General features: G+C 53.6%; 5 protein-coding genes across 5 annotated transcripts; 2 read left to right on the forward strand and 3 right to left on the reverse strand.

The window, feature by feature from the left end:
* The first annotated feature begins 384 nt into the window (after positions 1-384).
* On the forward strand, positions 385-2,688 carry F5Z01DRAFT_662630 (uncharacterized protein). The gene is made up of 3 exons (XM_046263968.1): positions 385-1,108; positions 1,159-1,622; positions 1,677-2,688. Exons 1-3 carry the CDS (start codon positions 716-718, stop codon positions 2,320-2,322), a joined length of 1,503 nt encoding a protein of 500 aa, XP_046115601.1. The 5' UTR covers positions 385-715; the 3' UTR covers positions 2,323-2,688.
* Positions 2,689-3,030: 342 nt separating this feature from the next.
* F5Z01DRAFT_260613 (uncharacterized protein) lies at positions 3,031-5,118 on the forward strand. Its single transcript, XM_046258585.1, has one exon. It carries the CDS (start codon positions 3,362-3,364, stop codon positions 4,733-4,735), a length of 1,374 nt encoding a protein of 457 aa, XP_046115602.1. The 5' UTR covers positions 3,031-3,361; the 3' UTR covers positions 4,736-5,118.
* A 1-nt stretch (position 5,119) lies between these two features.
* F5Z01DRAFT_260612 (putative cell wall glucanase) lies at positions 5,120-6,809 on the reverse strand. The gene is made up of 2 exons (XM_046258584.1): positions 6,633-6,809; positions 5,120-6,574 (listed from the first exon to the last, which is right to left on the reverse strand). The coding sequence occupies exons 1-2, from the start codon at positions 6,700-6,702 to the stop codon at positions 5,373-5,375; spliced, it is 1,272 nt and encodes a 423-aa protein (XP_046115603.1). The 5' UTR covers positions 6,703-6,809; the 3' UTR covers positions 5,120-5,372.
* A 371-nt stretch (positions 6,810-7,180) lies between these two features.
* On the reverse strand, positions 7,181-9,308 carry F5Z01DRAFT_260623 (serine palmitoyltransferase 1). The gene is made up of 4 exons (XM_046258586.1): positions 8,843-9,308; positions 8,688-8,788; positions 7,627-8,632; positions 7,181-7,564 (listed from the first exon to the last, which is right to left on the reverse strand). Exons 1-4 carry the CDS (start codon positions 9,071-9,073, stop codon positions 7,352-7,354), a joined length of 1,551 nt encoding a protein of 516 aa, XP_046115604.1. The 5' UTR covers positions 9,074-9,308; the 3' UTR covers positions 7,181-7,351.
* Positions 9,309-9,389: 81 nt separating this feature from the next.
* Positions 9,390-15,998, reverse strand: F5Z01DRAFT_662637 (1,3-beta-glucan synthase component-domain-containing protein). Its single transcript, XM_046263969.1, has 4 exons — positions 15,628-15,998; positions 15,369-15,577; positions 10,018-15,318; positions 9,390-9,954 (listed from the first exon to the last, which is right to left on the reverse strand). The coding sequence occupies exons 2-4, from the start codon at positions 15,557-15,559 to the stop codon at positions 9,606-9,608; spliced, it is 5,841 nt and encodes a 1,946-aa protein (XP_046115605.1). The 5' UTR covers positions 15,560-15,577; positions 15,628-15,998; the 3' UTR covers positions 9,390-9,605.
* Positions 15,999-16,543: the final 545 nt, after the last annotated feature.

Below are 16,543 nucleotides of genomic sequence, written 5' to 3' on the forward strand. Positions count from 1 at the left end.
GGCATTCCGCAGCACATACCTACTACCTCCCTAGCACCTCAACAAGTCAATACATTTTTGATGGCTTGACATGGTGCCGGGTACGCAGAACCGGTTGGGCTGATGGGTCGACCCGCGGGTAGTCCCCTTTAATGTTAGACCTATGACCAGAATCGCGGTTACTGCCCCGGGACGATTCTCTTTGATGAGTTGTGAAGAAACACCCGGCTGCGCTTATGATAATTATTTATACAAGGTAACATTCATTCCTCATCTTGGGCCTTGGTGTGCAATTTAGGAACTGAACTGAATCTCGGAGAGTCGAAAGCAGGTCTGACGATCCCGCGAATTGAGATAAGCCGATAAGCTTTCTATCGGACCCCGCTATTTGGACTGGCCTGACGTACCTGAGGTTCAACTTCCATTAATTGAGTTCGGGGCACGACTATCTCTGCCTATTAAATCTCGATGAATCTGCTCGTGATTACTTCGCGCTGATCTGACGTCGCACTGCTTGAGCGAACTGCGACATTGAGTCGAAGTTTCTTCCAACGCCAAATCATTGAAGCAACTGCTTCCTAATACACACCAAGGCATACCGAACACCATTTCCAGCAGTCGACGATTCGCGAGCTGTATCGCCACCGTTGTGTCGCTGTAGACGGACACTACACTGCCCTTAGCTGCAATCACTTCTGCAAGTACCAGCTGATTGGCTTCGTAACAACCAAAGTCCATGGAGCCTCAACCAACGACATCGACCGGTCCTGGGGATGCTACCCCTCAGTCTCGGGACCCTCGCTCAGGCAGCGCAGGCAGTCTAAGCTCTTCAGCGTCAACAAGCGCAGCTCCACAGAGATCGCCCTCGGTTTCGAGTATCAATCGTTCTGCCCATCGACAGAGCTTCGCTGAAAACCTACGCAACATTCCCCCGTCTCCAAGGCAACGACACCCCTCGTTGACGCAAGCTGCAGTTCAAGACCTTCTCAACAATCCTCCGGTTGCGAATAGGCACTTACACTCAAAATTTGCCAACCGCGAATGGCGTGACATTACTGTTGGGGAGCTGGTCTCTCCTGCTGACGTGCGATGGGCCGAAATGGACACTACTGTTGAGGAAGCTACCATGGTAAGCCTGGCCACTTGTGAGTGAACGAGATTTGCCTAACTCGTGGGCAGTTGCTTTTGAAGAGTCGCCCGACCGTCGTTCTGATTCGCGAGAACGCCCAATCCAGCGCCGCCGTCTCGACATTCGATTTCAAGGATCTCAATGCCTATCTGCTAGTTGTGGTTGGACTGGCGAAGCCCGAGGAAGATCAAATCGAGGCTTCGAACAACGTCGCTGAAAAGGCACAGAAAGGAGAATCCATCACCTTGAGGGAGATCCAACCGTTGTGCCGCAAAGAGGCACTGGTGACGCTGCCGTCGCTGAGCAACCTCGCTCAAGCCATGGAAGTGCTCGGAAGCGGAGTCCACCGACTATTAGTGACAAATGAAGCAGAGGAAGCAGTCGGTATAATGAGTCAATTACGCCTCGTCGAGTTCTTTTGGAACGAAGGCGTCAACTTTGCTTCCATCGATCAACTTTACCCGCTGAGTCTTAAGGATCTGAGCATAGGGACAAAAGACACGATATCCGTGAGGTGAGCAAATGTTGCTGCGATGCGGCTAAGCATAAAACGCTGATAAAGACACAGCTGTGATGCTCCGCTTTCCGAGGCCTTGACAAAGATGAATGAGGAAGGGCTGACAAGCATCGCCGTCGTGGATAACGGACACAATGTGGTTGGCAACATATCGACACGCGACGTGCGACACCTTACCAACTCGTCGAGTGCGCATCTGCTATCCGATTCTTGCATTCATTTCATCTCCGTCATCTTGAATGAAAGGGGCGTGGAAAACGGGAAGGATGCTTTCCCAGTCTTCTACGTCAACCCCTACTCAACACTGGCCCATACGGTAGCCAAACTGGTAGCGACCAGATCCCACAGGATGTGGATTGTCGAATCGGCATCACCGTCGTCTACAGCTCCCCCTACACCCTTGGCAGGCCCAGGTAGTTTCCCGGGATCACAATCGACGGGATCTGCCGCCGCCGCGCCGTCTTCGCCACAGCCTCCATCTGCAGTTCCTGCCTCGACCATGTTGGGTTCGCGCATGTCAGGCACTCTAACGGGGGTAGTTTCGCTTACAGACATTCTCAATTGCTTCGCCAAGTCGACAGGACTACACCCCACGGATCCTGGGGCCCAGCGGGCGAGGCGGCGTAAAAGTTCCAGCAGCTCTATGAGGGCAAGTATTGATTCTATGCGAGCTGGGAGTGTGGATCTGAGGAGGTAACCGGATTCGGCTACGGGGCGAGCAAAGCCTTGATTTGATATAGTATTGCTTATGCTGTGGACTAAGTCTAATGCGATTAGGTAGTGTTTCCAGCCTTAGGATGCCCAACTAACATGCGTTGCGTAGCACACGATTGCCACCAACCTACGAGTTTACTCTCTTGCTTCTCGCGTCGTGAAAGTGTGGTCCCGTGGAGGATGACGTTAGTACTGTTACTGTCCTTGTACAAGTAGTCCGTACGGATAGTCAAATGCCCTTTGCCTTAATCTGGAATTTGGACTAGGGAAAACTACCCCACAATTGTGGCGCGGCACGGTAAGGCACCTGGTCTGGTAGGCTTCGATCGACTTCAGGGTCTTCCCAGCCATCGCTTCCATGAGTCATCATCGTCGTTTCTCGCCTCTTTGAAGGACCTCGATGCTCCTGGTTCGACTGTTCTGCACAGCCGTTCCGCATTGCATGAATCAAAGGCGCGGTCTTCGGTGTACCGTCGGACCTTTTGCCCCTTGAACGACTCCCGCGCTCCCACCCAGACTACCTACCCAAGTACCTATAACAACCGCTCATCATCCATCGGCGCACTTCCATACTTCGACCACAAGGTGTACACGCTCATGGCACCTGGAACATGTATCTTTCGCCCGAGATTCGAATACACAACGTCCTTATCCTACCCTACTCCGCCTCTACCCACTGAGTTGTCGTTCCTGCTGCATACAGCGGAACGCATCGATCCAACCGCCTAAGCACTACGACTCTACCTATCACCGACTCGGGCTCTTTTGTGCCATTTCCCACGTGGTGCGGCTCTGCTCATCTAGCTGTGTTTGATATAACACTTCTTTTCATTGGCCGTGTCTACTCAGCCCTCATCGGAGGGCGCGAGCTTTCCTGTCCGACGAGCTCTTGCGGCTGTCTCTAGGACGAGCATCGCCCCGATTCTGCCGTATTTCGCCATCTCGACAACACATTAACCCATATATTATATAAGACCACCGAGCCTAGTCAGCTCTTGTACAAGCCGACACAACGACCCGTCATGGGAGACTCAGCGGAGCTTCGGTCAGCTCTCGTGTCTGGGAGCCCCGATCACTTCGTGAGTTACACCATATCAGCAACGCGACACAGTCCTGGGCTGCAAGAAAAGTCACCACAACTAGGTGACTTCTCATCTCTTGATTTCTACTCGCTAGCTTTCCAAGAGCGTGAGACTCTGTCTAGCTTGAAGTCATTCCAGACTCCATCGAAAGAGCCCACGGCTATTTCAGAAAGACCACTATTGGGCGATTTTTCTCGCTTGACCTCATGTCTACCTTTTGAAAAGGCACTACAGCAAGCCCCTGTGCTAGCTGATGCTGGCGAAGTAGCAGAGTCTCCTCTAGAGCCATTTTCTCAGCCTTCATCAACCTTTGCCGATGCCGAGACTTCCCGGGTGACTCTGAAGAGCTTATTCGGAAACACTCGCTCTGGCAAGATCACAAAGCTCGGAGATGGACTAAGGGGACTGGCCAGCGATCTTGCGAACTCGTCAGAACCAGAACCGGATCTAGAATTTGATTCTGACAGCGGACTCAGCTCTGCCAGCAATATACCATGCACTCCACCCCAAGACAGTGCCATATCCTGGAGCCAGAAGCACCGCAAGCCCTACGTCTCAGCACCCAAGCCCGTTTACCGCTGGCGTCTCGGTTCGGAAGAGCCGAAAACCGTCAAGCAGAAGAACATTGAATTTTTCAAGGCAGAAACGAGTCGCGATCGCATGGGACAAGATTTGCTGGACCAGCTGGTCGTAAGAGACAGCGAGATCCAGCAGCAAAATCCCGACATGTGCGACAGAGGCATTCACGTCTTCCTTGATCAATCGAATATTCAGATCGGCTTCGTGCAGACTTGGCTAGCGGCGCATGGTCTTCCCAAGAATGCACACGTCAGCCCCATGCCCCAGATGAGTGTCAGGGCCCTCAACGATATTGTTGGTCGTGGTCGCGTCCACAAGACACTCTCATCCTGCTGCTCTACCCAGAACAACGGTCGACAGCCCGAATGGGGGTTTGACCTCCTTGCTCACAAGTGGACTGTCGAGGTCCGCGAGCGTAAGGCACTGGGCGACGGTACCCATAAGGAGGACCGTGTCGATGAGACTCTTCAAGAGCAGATGCGGGAGACATTGGCCAAACAAACTGCAACCTCAACGACCTTTATTGTCATAACAGGCGACGGCAAACCAGCTGAGCACTCGCCGGGATTCGTGGCTTGCGTCAAGGACATTCTTGCGGCAGGTCATTACGTGGAGGTTGTTAACTGGAACCTCAGCTGCTCCCAGGCCTGGAAAGATCTGGCGGCAGACGAGGAGTATGGCGATCATTTCCGCCACTACTACCTGAACAACTTCTTGCAGGCTTTGTGCAGTTGAAAAGTATGTGGCCGCATGTTTCGTCGAAGCAAGGGCTGCGTGACAGCGCCCGTGACTTCCTCGAGATGCTACGCGACCAACTTCGACGTTCAATGCCTGTCTTCACCACTGTACCAGCCTAGATGTCTAGATCTTGCATCTCATGGTGTCCATTCGCCTGGACCATGTTACATACGGACTACGATGCGCACCATGTGGATGTGCAGGTTGTGAGTTTGTCTCAAGGGACATGGCCATCTGCTTTGACCTTCAAAACAGACCTGCGCCAATGCCGGTACATGGTCGCAGTTCAGGCTTAGCCACAAATCATTAGGGCACTAACAGGCTTTCAATACTAATGTATCCCGCTCATTCTCTACCATGATGATTATGGCCTACCCATCTACATGTGCATCGCCAAGTGAGAGCCGCTTATCTGGTCCAGGAGGTATTGTATACAATCACGAGTGCGCTGACATCGTTGAAACATGATAAGAATTGAAGGATACCGATCTACAAAGGAAAATTAACCCCAAACATCATGTCATAAATAGCGTCCCCCTCCAGCACGCACCCTCTGCACCGGGGTGGCGCAACATGAAGGTTACGACAAATGGAAGAACTAACAACAGTCCTGCTGCGGACACACAAGGTGCGACTAGATGAGTGCAAGATCGCACTTTGAAATAGCCCCTCCAATACCCCAGTGCTGGTCAGCGTTGAACGTGGCCATGGTCTTTTGCTTCCACAGGTCATCGAACGCAGAGAAGAGGATAACGTCGCCCGGGTTGTCGGCAAAGGCCTCCTTGATGGCAGCGATGGCAGTCTTCTGGTTCTCCAGACTTGGGACAGCCTTTCCATTGACCGCACCGTCCGTGGGCCAGCCTGTCTCGGTGATGAGAATCTGCATTGGCTTGGAGAGCACAGCCTGGACATCCTTGGCAGTGTTTTGGAGCCACTTGCCGGCATCCCCAGCACCCATCGTGCTATCGAAGAACGGGTGTGCGTTGATCGCGCATAGGTCAGAGGCGTCACAGAGCTCTGGGTGGGCCTCCGTGGCGATGAAGGTATCGACAGCAGCAACAGGGCCCTGGAAGCCGGCACCACGAAGGGCACTGCGCGCCTGGGACACGGCTTGGACGACCTGATCAGCGGTGGCCTGCTGGTTGTTGACCAGTTCGTTGCCGACGCCCACTGAGTGGACAGTATCCCAGTCGCCTCCGATACCCTTGGAGATCATCTGGGCCTCGTCTTGGACCTTGTTGATGTCCCAGATCCCCATCATCAACTTGACCCCAATCTTCTTGGCGGCTGCGTAGATGGGAGGCACCTGGTCGCAGTCCGTGCCGTAGATGCGGACGAGCGAGTAGTCGCCTGCGAATTGCTCAAAGTCATCCATGATGTCCTCGGCTGTTTTGCAGCTGTGGTCGGCGCGGTAAGGCGCGTAGGAGACGCCGAACAGATCACCGGACGACTTGGTGTCCTTGCCCTTTCCAGAACCCGACGATGATTTCCCCGTGGAAGAGTGAGGGAGCGGGCCACCCCCTTTGACGGGCAATGCCTTGGATGGTCGGCCACCGGCAGCCACCGCGGGTGATGGCTGAGCAGCTCCCTGAAGCGAGATGGTGCACGTCTCCGTCGAGACAGTGGTCATAGTGGTGGTTGTTGTGCAATCCTCGTCTTCAGGGCCAGGGGTCGGCATCACCATGATCATCTCAGTCGTAGTCAAGGCCGGCGAGCCATCACTCTGAAAGTACACAACCTCGCCAGGCATTTGGGTCGGTGCTGCGACCTTGGCGTCAAAGACGGTCAGTTCCTGGTCCCATCCATCATTCTCAGCGGGTGCAGGTGCGCGCTTCTCTGTGCCATAGTTAACTCGCCTGCTGGATCGTAGACTCAACCAAGTACATGTACTGACCTTTGGTTGGATGTCCTTGGGCTACGGCGGCCAGCGCCACAGCACCGAGCAACTTTTGCTTGAGCGTCATATTGAGTTCAATAAGATGAAAGAGTGGCGTTGGTTAGTCTTGCAAAGGAGTGTACGTGGCTCAAGGTAGTCTCCGGCGCGAGTTTGCTCGGCTTGGATAATGAATGAGGGTCACAACGGGCGATACTAATGTCTAACGAGTCGACTTGTATCGAAGAAGGAGGGAAGTAAAGCTGGGGTTGCGAAGCGGAGGGCGGCAGTGCTAATATCAAGGGATTAGGGAGACAAGCAACTTGGCAAGCCGGACACAAACCACAGGCCATGCGCGCTTGATGGCAGCCCAAGTCGGCCAGGAGAAGCGTACACATCTTTACCAAGTGGAGTAAACAAAGGTTGGAATGCAAGATCTAGGCAGTCAACTTTAAGTTTGGTATGTGCTAGATCTTCAAGTATGGAGGTTGGAAATTGCGTGCCCGAGCGCGTGGCTGGCTGAGACATTCGACGCGCGGGAGCTTGAATGTTCTGGATCAGCACAAGCATCTCGAGCGCTGTACCAGTCCACGGCTTCACCCAGATGAGTTTCTGCTTGCAGGCATATTAATATTATTTGTGTGCTAGGTGTACTTTCTAGGATCCCGGCCATCTAACTTCGCAACATGAATCCACGACGCCGCGTGCATCATAGGAGATAGAGAGAATACAATGAGGAATTAGGCAGACTTGCTGGTTGTCTTGCGCGTCATCACCTTGGTGATCGCGTGCCGAATCGTAGTTCCCGCCTTCTCAATATCCTTCTTGGACAGGGCAGTGGTGATGCAAACTTTGAGTGCGGGCTGGGCCGAGCTGCTACTCCCTGGAGACTTCATTGCGTAGGCGAAGGGCCTTGTCTTGAGACGAGTGATCAGGACACCATTCGCCAGGGCCTAGAAACGGGGAGTGTCAGCTGGTTCCTTACTTTCACTTGACGCATTGTGCTGAGACATACCTCCTCCACACAGTCCATGAGAATTCTCTCTTGGTCCTCGACTCCGAGCTTGCGAGCTTGGACCACTTCGGGCTTTAACACAAGAAGCATGACAGGGTTCTCAGGAACACTGGTGCAAATTACCCAGTCGCTGCGCGGGTCTAGCTGTGCTCTCATGGCCTTGATGTTTTCCCGGCACTGGTTCAGGATTTCCGGGTTCGATTGAAGGAGATTCACAGTCTCGCTCGCCGTGACGGCCAGCATGGCTGGGAGCGCGGCCGAGTAAGTGTACGCCGTTGAGGTGATGCGTTGATGCTCTACCACATCCTTGGCACCGGCGCAAAAGCCACCACCGGCGCAAAGGGGTCCAGCTAGAGAGCCAATGATCATGTCAACTTGCTGGGGGTCCACGTTCTGGGCTTCGGTGAGACCGCGACCTGTCCGGCCGAGAACACCAAAAGACCAGGTCTCGTCGAGGATCAACCTGAACTTGTGCTTCTCCTTGAGTTCTATCAATTTGGGCAGGTCGCTGGCATCGCCGACGGTCTCGAACAGGCCTTCCGTGACGATGAAACGGCGTGTGAGCCTCTTGGCTTTCGCCTGCTCCTTGGCAACGGAGCTCATGATGGCGTCCAGGTTGTCCATGTCTCCATGGTCAAACCACTTGACGACGCTTCGCGATGCCTCCAGGCCCTTGCGGATTGAAAAGTTGACCGCGCGATCGGCCACGATGATGTCGCCACGCTTGCAAAAGGAAGGGATCACACTGGAGATGGTCGAGAAAGCCTGCGCGTAGACAATGCATCTTTCTGTACCCAAGTATGCAGCAATGTCGGCCTCGGCTTTGACGTGGACATCCTGCGTTCCGTAGAATTGTGGCGGTCCGCAGGGACCAACACCATACGTGCGAAGAATCTGGACAGCCTTTTCCTTGATCTGCTCGTTTGCGTTGAAATTGTAGAAGTTATAGGATGCTAGGTTCGTGACGGTGCGGCCATTCGACAGTTTGGACTTTGGGCCGGTCGGTCTGCGGTTCTCGGATTAGTACTAGGATGATACCCTTTGCATTGTCGCTCCCTTACCCAACGATGACAGGTATTCTCTCATTTTCGAGTGCTTCGAGAGCTGTCTGCTCCGCGACGAGCGGCTCAGGGACCCAGTCGTCGACCAACTCATCAATCTCCTATTATCGCCTGCGTCAGTCCGAATTCATCAGCGCAATGGTTGGGGGACGCACATCTTCCGTGAGCTTGACGTAGTTCTGTTTGTCAGTCGAGTATGAAGGCGACAACAGATAGCGCACGAAGAAGAGAACCAGGATCAGCTCGATGGCGGAGCGCACGGGGTCGTTCTGGTAGCTCGATTGGATATATCTGGTTAACACCGAAGAGCCTGGGACCTTTTGGAAGGCTGCGGACGCGACACTCAGCGTCCTGTGGAATTGCGCTTGTAGCTTTTCTGCGTCCATGATTGCGATTCCGGTTCACTCCCGACTTCGTAGCGCAGAGATTCGCAACTCGATAGATAGGGGAATGTATATGGAGTGTCCAGCCTGGCTGCCGTCGCCTTGGTGCGTTGTTGGCCGGCCGAAGGGTTTGCTGTTCGCCCGACAATCCGCATTGATGTTGTCCGCGTTAAAGCCCCTGGGCCTTATCTAATCGCATGGGTGGAACCAGGACGTCTTGCCTTCCAATTCCGCACCTGGAAAGGAAAGTACCTACCGCCATGTCTCGTCCGCGGCTGATTACTAAGGGCATTCACAGCAGTCCTTGCTCACGATCGAATCTCTCTCGCATTCTAACAAATCATTGCATTCTAATCAAGCAGACAATTTTGCGTTGCTAATGAAACTAAAAACCTCCACGCATTAACATGACACACAGCAAGGCGCCCCTTGATATCCACCAAATTCAACCTCCCACCTCAGAGGTCTGTATGGGTTTGATGCTTCGATAATGCACAACGCCGCCACCCAATGTTAATACACCATGGTGATGCCCTTAAAAGAGCTTGATCTTGTTCGTTGCGCGAGAGCTGTCGGTGGAACTCGACTGCGCGAGAACTCCGCTATAAGGAGGATCAACCCGGCCCGTGCCGGTAAGCATCGTGCTGTTCGTGTTGTCGTGATCCTGACCGTTGGGCTGGACAAGCCTCAGATCGGGGAGAAAGCCATTGATGACATCCGAAACCGCGTTCTTTGGCACCAATTTGGGGCCTGCGACAGCCGGCCCGACAACAAGTGCTAGGAACAAGACAAGCATGGCATAATACATGATGGCGAAGCGGATCACGCGACGACGCCTGAGCTTGGACTGCTTCATGGAATAAATGGGAGGACGGATTTGACGACTGCGGTGATGGTTAGCTTCATTCTGATGCGCGCAATGCAATCGATCGGGGGTCAGAGCATACCTTGGCATGAGCCAGAAGAGCATGATGGAGTGCAAGACATCCATTTTGGGGATTGTGACGAACGGCATCATGATGAACAAGATCCAATGACCGAGCACGAAATCGGCGGCGAACATGCCCAACTCCGTAATCTTGCAGAGAAACTCTCGTGCTGGCTGTGAGATGGAGTGCCACCCCATGGAGTACCACTTTCCAGTCCAGAAAGCTATGTTAGACTGGTCCGTCTTCATCTCACGGGTGAGGGCGGTCGCCACAATGAGCTTGTAGAAGAAGCGCTGCAGAGCAATGACGGCAATCATGCCACATAGCGTCCTTGCAAAGTTGAAACTTTCCAGAACAAACATAGCCTCGAAGAAGACGATCAGGAAAATCACGGCGAGCGCGTGTGCAATACCAGCAAGGACACTACCAAACTTCTTGCAGCACATCGACAGGAGAGGGCCCATGAAACACGCCATGAAGAACATGACCATCAAGACGCCTGCGTTGATGGCGACTGGAGCGAAAGCCACAACGAGCAGCCTGATCAGCGAGTTGGTGGGCTCGATGTCCTCGTCGTTGTTCCTGCTGGGCAAGACTCCTGTCTGCGCATTGATGAACAGGTACGGGAGGGTAGTGACGACCGCTAGGAGAAGAGGCGCGAGGATCTCCCCGAAGAAGATGTTGGTGATGGCAGCACGCGGCACGTCCGCGGACATCTTGGCAGAGGGATCGCCCAAGACCTTGCGCTTGTAACCCGTGATGCGTGTTCGGGACAGTCGACTGAACGAGATCCAGGACGATGCGTGGGATCGCGAGTTGCCTCTCGACAGCCACCGGAGAAAGTCGCGGTAATCAATGAAGAAGTCGGAAAAGGCGAACTGGTGGGGGTTGTAGAGGAAAGGCGAGACCGTAAGACCAAGCGTCGTGATCCAGAAGTAGGTCAAAGCCGGTTGCCAGGCAGTCGTACACGCGAAGAGAAGCATGATGAGGAGGCGGGAACCGAAGTACACCGACGGTCCGGCAAACCTCGAGTACAAGACTCCAAAGGGGATGCGAGCCGTCGCGAAACCACGACCGGTACCAATGTATCGAGCACCACCAAAGGTAAGATCCTGCGTCACAGAGTTCGCATAGATCTGGCAGACAAAAACCTCAAAGAAAGGCGAAAGCGAGAAGAATTGCTTTGCAAATCGGACAGCTGCACGGAACACGCCGCGCTCCATCAGCTCTTGCACGATGAGGGGAACGAATGAGATGAAGAAGACGAAGAAGATGGAGATAACACAGCGCCAGACATAGTCCATCAGAGCCGGTGTGTTGGCGCAGCCGGTCGGGAACATGGGGTCGGTAATAGGGACTTCGCGCTTGTATTCGCATGCAACGGTTTCATGACGAAGAGCTCCCAGATTGACGAGTACAATCATGAACATGTGAACAGAAAGCATGATGAACATGTTGTTGATGTGGAAACCGGCGTGGGCGTAATAGAAGGAGAGGAATCGATCCAGCGGCAGCTGCGTCCCCAAGTAGTAGTACTCGCGGGATAGGAGCTGTTCGCCCATACCAGTGCCAATCTTGGTTGTGAAGTTGAGAATCGAGCCGAAGCCCAAATCACGACCCTTGCCACATTGGTAGTACTCGCAGTGCTTGATGCGCCCACCGCGGAGGAGGGCATTCATACCAGCAAAGATATCTTCGTTCAGATGCAATCCCTTCTGGGCCTTGGAGACGCCTCCACGGGTGGTCATGAAGATACCATTGAGGAAATCAGGATGACCGTAATGCAGCTTGCCACCAATCTGGGACATGGTACGAGCGAAAAGTGTACCGAATGTTTGTTCTTTACCGGCGGCGACATCACCGAGGATGCCAATGTTTTCAGAGAAGATGTACTCGCGGGCACCAAGAATGGCGACAGGATCAGGTGTCTCGTTCTTGACGCCGGGTGTGTACGGGGAAACAGTGTCCGCTTTCATCTCCTCGAATTCGGCAAGGACGCTGCGAATCTTCAAACACTCTTCCAGGTAGTTGTCTTGATTCGCGTCGATGAGCTGGATGTATTCGCCTCTGTAGAAAATGATGGAGTGGTTCTGGTTGTCTGACTTGCCGTCGCCAAGGACTGGATTGCCGGACAGCTGAATACGGAACTTGGGTCGACGCATGCCGTTCTCCATGAGTTCGGAATGCCCATCGATCAACGCGGAGTAAAGACGGGGCTCTTCTCCCTCCACGGCAGCAGGCTCCTCGTCGAGGTACGCAATCTGAAGATCGGGGTAAGCACGCAGCAAGAACTCGGCGTTCTCCATTTCCTCCTTCTTGAACTTGGAGTAACGTTGCATGGAAACGACGAGCTTGAACTTGCGGCGAGCCATGCGCTCCAATTCGCGCTCAAGCTTCTCCGAGTTGCCTCCAAACATTTGGACCACCTCGGGATTCTCGACGCGGTAGAGCAACTTGATAGCACGGCTGTAGTTCATGAAGCCAGAGATCGTGCGATACAACGTCTGGGAACGCAGTGAGGACCAAATCCTGGTGCGGAGCGTGTACTCAGGCGCAGAAGACTTGAAACCAATGCAGTAAAAGGGAAGATCATCAATCTTGCTCTTGGCAGTGTCCTTCTCGTCGACATCGCCCTCACCAGTGAGCTGGGAAGTCTCGTCGGCCAGAATCTTGGTGTCCTTGACAAAGCAATCCCATTCATGGGGGTGGAGCTGTTTGAGATATTCCAGAAGTGTCACACGGGAGTAAGGATCGTCCTCACGAATGATTTCGCGGAGGGACAGCAGAATCTTTTCGCTGTAGTGAGGGATCATGACAGTGAAGGTTGGCATGTTGTCCACAGGCAAAGGCTCAGGAATAGGTGTGGACAAAGACTGCGCGAAGAAGGACAGGCGGCGCTCGGCTTCGCTGTACTTGGGGAAGAATTCGGTTTTGAATGAGTGATCTTCCTGCGAGACGAAGAACGTGGGTGCCCTAAGTGTCCGCTTGCCCTCTTGCTCAGATGGAACCTGATGGTAAAGTAGCTTTTGTACGTGGTCGATGGCGAGAAGATGCTCTCGGTACATGGAAATAATGATGGCGTTCCAGACTTGAGAGATGAGCACCTTTGGCTTATACTTGATCTCCATGTCCGTGGTGGCAAGAACCTTTGAGTAAATGCGCTTTGGCAGTCGAGAGAAGATGTTGCGCCAGGGCGTCATGATTGACGAACCGAGGTAGAAAGACCGAGCGAGCGAGAACAAAGTGTTGAACAAGACGTAGAAGAGATAAGTGTCCAGGAAGAAGAACAGCAAATTGGTGAAGATCATCAGCCCAAGCAGGATCATGGGGAACCATTTGCATAGGTCGTTTCCGAAGAGCAACTTGTCGCCTTTACAAGTGTCAACGTTCATGATGTGGATGTAACGCAGCGGATCTCGGAAGGGCAGTGCCAGATACACGTATGACTCTCCAAACTTGAGACCAAAGACGACCATCCAAAGACCATAGGACATGGCCATGTCAGTGCCCTTGAGGCTAGGCCAGCTAGCGGTGAATGTCTGGCTGGCAACGTAGCGTCGGGAGTTTCTCGTCAAGTAGCTTCCGAAGAGGGCGCCCAGCGGCACGATCGAAAAGTAGAGGTAAGTAATGACAGAGATGATGAAGCCAACGATGCCGATGACCAAGTCCACGTCAAGAGCACCCTTATTCACCTTTGTCGGGATTCCGAAGACTTTGACGCCCGGAGCCAGGTTGAGCACGAAGATGAGGAGGAGGAACAACAATCGTTTGGTCAAGTGTTGCGCACCGGCCCAACGTCGCGGTACGTAAGCCCATTCTGACAGAGTTGCCACGATTTGGATGAGAGAAGCAACGACACCACCGAAGCTGACGATCGCGAATTGCTTTGAGCCCCTCGGTTGATTATCCGCTTCCTGCTCGTACGTGTTGAAAATGAGCAAGGTCGGGGCATTGTACGAGGTGAAGAACCAGAACATGGTCAAATGAATGATCCAGATGCGGTTGAAGTTGATCAAGAGATGGAACCAAGAGCGAGTTTCCTTGTATGTCTTGAAGAAGCACTTCTTCCAATTGATCTCGTTCAACTTGAGATAGCGCTCGGCGGGAGGGACATCGACCAGCTTGCTTTTGTCGTGCAGGACGATACGCTCGATACCCTCTGGATACCAGAAGAGCTGGTTGCAGTCGTCGTAGCCGATAATGTCCTTGTGATCCTTTTCCCGACGAATGTAGATACCATCCAAGATCTCGTAGCCCTGATCGCGGACGTACTGATAGAGTGGCGTGATAACATTGTTGAGGAAGGTGAACTCGTCCACAGGCTCGACCAAAGCCTGGCAGGCCGGGGAGTTGAGGTAGTCGTCGGCACACTTGAAAATGAAGCAAAGACACTCCGGCATGAAGCGCACCTGATTGGCCTCGCCCCAGCAGAGCAAGTACAAGGCAATCTGACGCACGCGGTCGTGCTGTGACATCCTGTTCATCCTGGTCTTCCATCGAAACTCGGCGGCTTCGAGGCTCTCGTCACCCTCAAGTTCTTGCATCTGTTCTTCCTCATTCGCGCCCTCGAGGCCGCCCTTGTTCTTCTTGCTCTTCTTCTTGCGCTTTTTGCCTGACGTCCTGGCGTTGGCGAAGCCGACAGCATCATCGAGGTCCAAGTGGGCCGCAAAGTACCATTTGCGGTAGTTAGCGTTGTTACCGCCAATGTAATCAGCGTGAAGCGACAAGAGTGCTTGATTCGGGGTCATGCGCGAGGACCTGGAGTCGAGAAGAGTCATCAAGTGATCGTACATGTTGCGCATGCTGTCGCGTTGAAACCCGAACTTCGATGTGAGATCCATGAAGATGTCCTCGATCTCTTCCTTGGACAGGGGAATTTGGGCATCCGACGTCCAAGCCGGGTAGGGCTCTTTACTGCGCTGGCCTGCCGGGAGGGCGTTGCCGTAATCCATGCCGTAGTTGGGAGAGGATGCGCCTGAGGAACGATTACCGCCGTAAGACATCTGCGACGAAGGAGGGCGGTATCCGCGGCCACCGCCGTTTGGATCGCCATAGTTATTGTATTGCTCGTCGCCACGGCCATAGTAGTCCATCTCAGCAGCTCGGGCCATATCAGACCGCATTGTGAAGTCACTGAATGTCTCAGAATCCTCTTCAGAGCCGTGGCGCCCTCGTTGGTTACCGTAGCCCTGGTTGTAGTCGTCGTAATAGCCGCCACCCTGGCCATTGTCGTAGTAGTCATCTCGGTACTGGTCCTGGCCGTCGTAGTAGCCGCCCTCGTTGTGGTAAGGGTTGTTTTGATCCGCAGTGTAGTAACCGCTAGAAGTGTGTCAGCGAAATGTGCTGCCATCTTCAGCATATAGACTCACGATTCATCGTAGTAACCATCGTGGCCGCCCGCAGCTTGGCCCGTTCCGCCACGGTTGTCGTAGCCTTGGTCGTAGTACTGGTCATCCTGATAGTACGAGTCCGGATTGCCGTGACCGCCTTGCTGGGTTGGTTGACCGTAGCCGTCGTCGTAATGGCCGCCGCCGGCGCCACCACCTGGGTAGCCCGACATGATTCAATACGGTCTCAACTGGGAAACGTGTTAAAGCGATAGCTTGTTCGACGCCACGAGAAACGCACCTCAGATATTCATGGGGCTTTGTTGAATCACTCTGTGGACAGCTGCAGAGCCCAAACGGAGGGATGCTATCGCAAAGTGCTGATTAATGAGGTCCAGAGTGTTGAGTCTGGAGTCGATGAGAATCGAATCGAGTAAAAGAGCGTTGCCGAGCCCTCGGAGAGAGAGTGGGAGAATAACAGGAAACCAGGAGCGACAGCAAGTGAATGGCAGGAGGTGTTTGAAAGAAAGAGTGATGGTAAGATGTTGGCTGCGGGAGGCGAGGAAGGACTGGAGGACGGACTGGAAACTTGGAATGGAACGCCATCCAGTCCAGGCCACTCACTTCAGGAGAACTGAAGACTGGACTGTACTGACGGTTGGTGGACTCCAGTCGCTGGCACTGCACTGGCACTGCACTGCCTACAGTGGAGCCCCTTGAACGCCAGGCGTAGCCCGGCGTTGCACCAAGATTTCACGTTATTAATGTGCTCCTACTGGGCGCCATTGGGCCGGAGCCCCTGAATTGGAACGGAACGTGCATCTGGGATCCACTCCATCGTTTTTTTCTGAGGTTCGGAGCGTGACATGCTGGGACCCCGAGCCGCAGGGGGTTCGACCTGTCGAGGCCCAGGGGCCAGAGCAGGCCCCCGCCTCCATGTCATCCTGATTTTTTATTCTTGAGTGGAATTGTTATTATAACAGGGCGAAGCGGTGCTGCGGTAATAAGACTCAAGAGTCCTCCAGGTCCTTACCAAGTATTATCGTTGAGGGTACCCGGGCAGGACGCCACTGGCGACTGGCCTCTAAGGGCTCCACACGCGGCCCAGCCATCTTCTTGTCGCCCACGAATGTACTCCGTACATACTACTAGGTACAGTAGATGACAGCAGACTCGTACTACGTAGTACAGGGCAACAACGGAGTATATGTAAACTC

This window comes from Emericellopsis atlantica (assembly GCF_019669845.1).
Source record: "Emericellopsis atlantica unplaced genomic scaffold F5Z01scaffold_25, whole genome shotgun sequence".
NCBI lineage: Eukaryota > Fungi > Ascomycota > Sordariomycetes > Hypocreales > Bionectriaceae > Emericellopsis > Emericellopsis atlantica.

Excerpts from the sequence above, each read along its gene's own strand:
- F5Z01DRAFT_662630 (XM_046263968.1), top strand. The coding sequence starts at position 716 with ATGGAGCCTCAACCAACGACATCGACCGGTCCTGGGGATGCTACCCCT. Across the intron at positions 1,109-1,158 it reads CTGTTGAGGAAGCTACCATG|TTGCTTTTGAAGAGTCGCCC; the intron begins GTAAGCCTGGCC and ends ACTCGTGGGCAG. Across the intron at positions 1,623-1,676 it reads AAAGACACGATATCCGTGAG|CTGTGATGCTCCGCTTTCCG; the intron begins GTGAGCAAATGT and ends ATAAAGACACAG.
- F5Z01DRAFT_260613 (XM_046258585.1), top strand. The coding sequence starts at position 3,362 with ATGGGAGACTCAGCGGAGCTTCGGTCAGCTCTCGTGTCTGGGAGCCCC.
- F5Z01DRAFT_260612 (XM_046258584.1), bottom strand. The coding sequence starts at position 6,702 with ATGACGCTCAAGCAAAAGTTGCTCGGTGCTGTGGCGCTGGCCGCCGTA. Across the intron at positions 6,575-6,632 it reads CCAAGGACATCCAACCAAAG|AGAAGCGCGCACCTGCACCC; the intron begins GTCAGTACATGT and ends ACTATGGCACAG.
- F5Z01DRAFT_260623 (XM_046258586.1), bottom strand. The coding sequence starts at position 9,073 with ATGGACGCAGAAAAGCTACAAGCGCAATTCCACAGGACGCTGAGTGTC. Across the intron at positions 8,789-8,842 it reads ACGTCAAGCTCACGGAAGAT|GAGATTGATGAGTTGGTCGA; the intron begins GTGCGTCCCCCA and ends AGGCGATAATAG. Across the intron at positions 8,633-8,687 it reads AGAATACCTGTCATCGTTGG|ACCGACCGGCCCAAAGTCCA; the intron begins GTAAGGGAGCGA and ends CGAGAACCGCAG.
- F5Z01DRAFT_662637 (XM_046263969.1), bottom strand. The coding sequence starts at position 15,559 with ATGTCGGGCTACCCAGGTGGTGGCGCCGGCGGCGGCCATTACGACGAC. Across the intron at positions 15,319-15,368 it reads GATGGTTACTACGATGAATC|CGGTTACTACACTGCGGATC; the intron begins GTGAGTCTATAT and ends ACACACTTCTAG. Across the intron at positions 9,955-10,017 it reads CTCTTCTGGCTCATGCCAAG|TCGTCAAATCCGTCCTCCCA; the intron begins GTATGCTCTGAC and ends CCATCACCGCAG.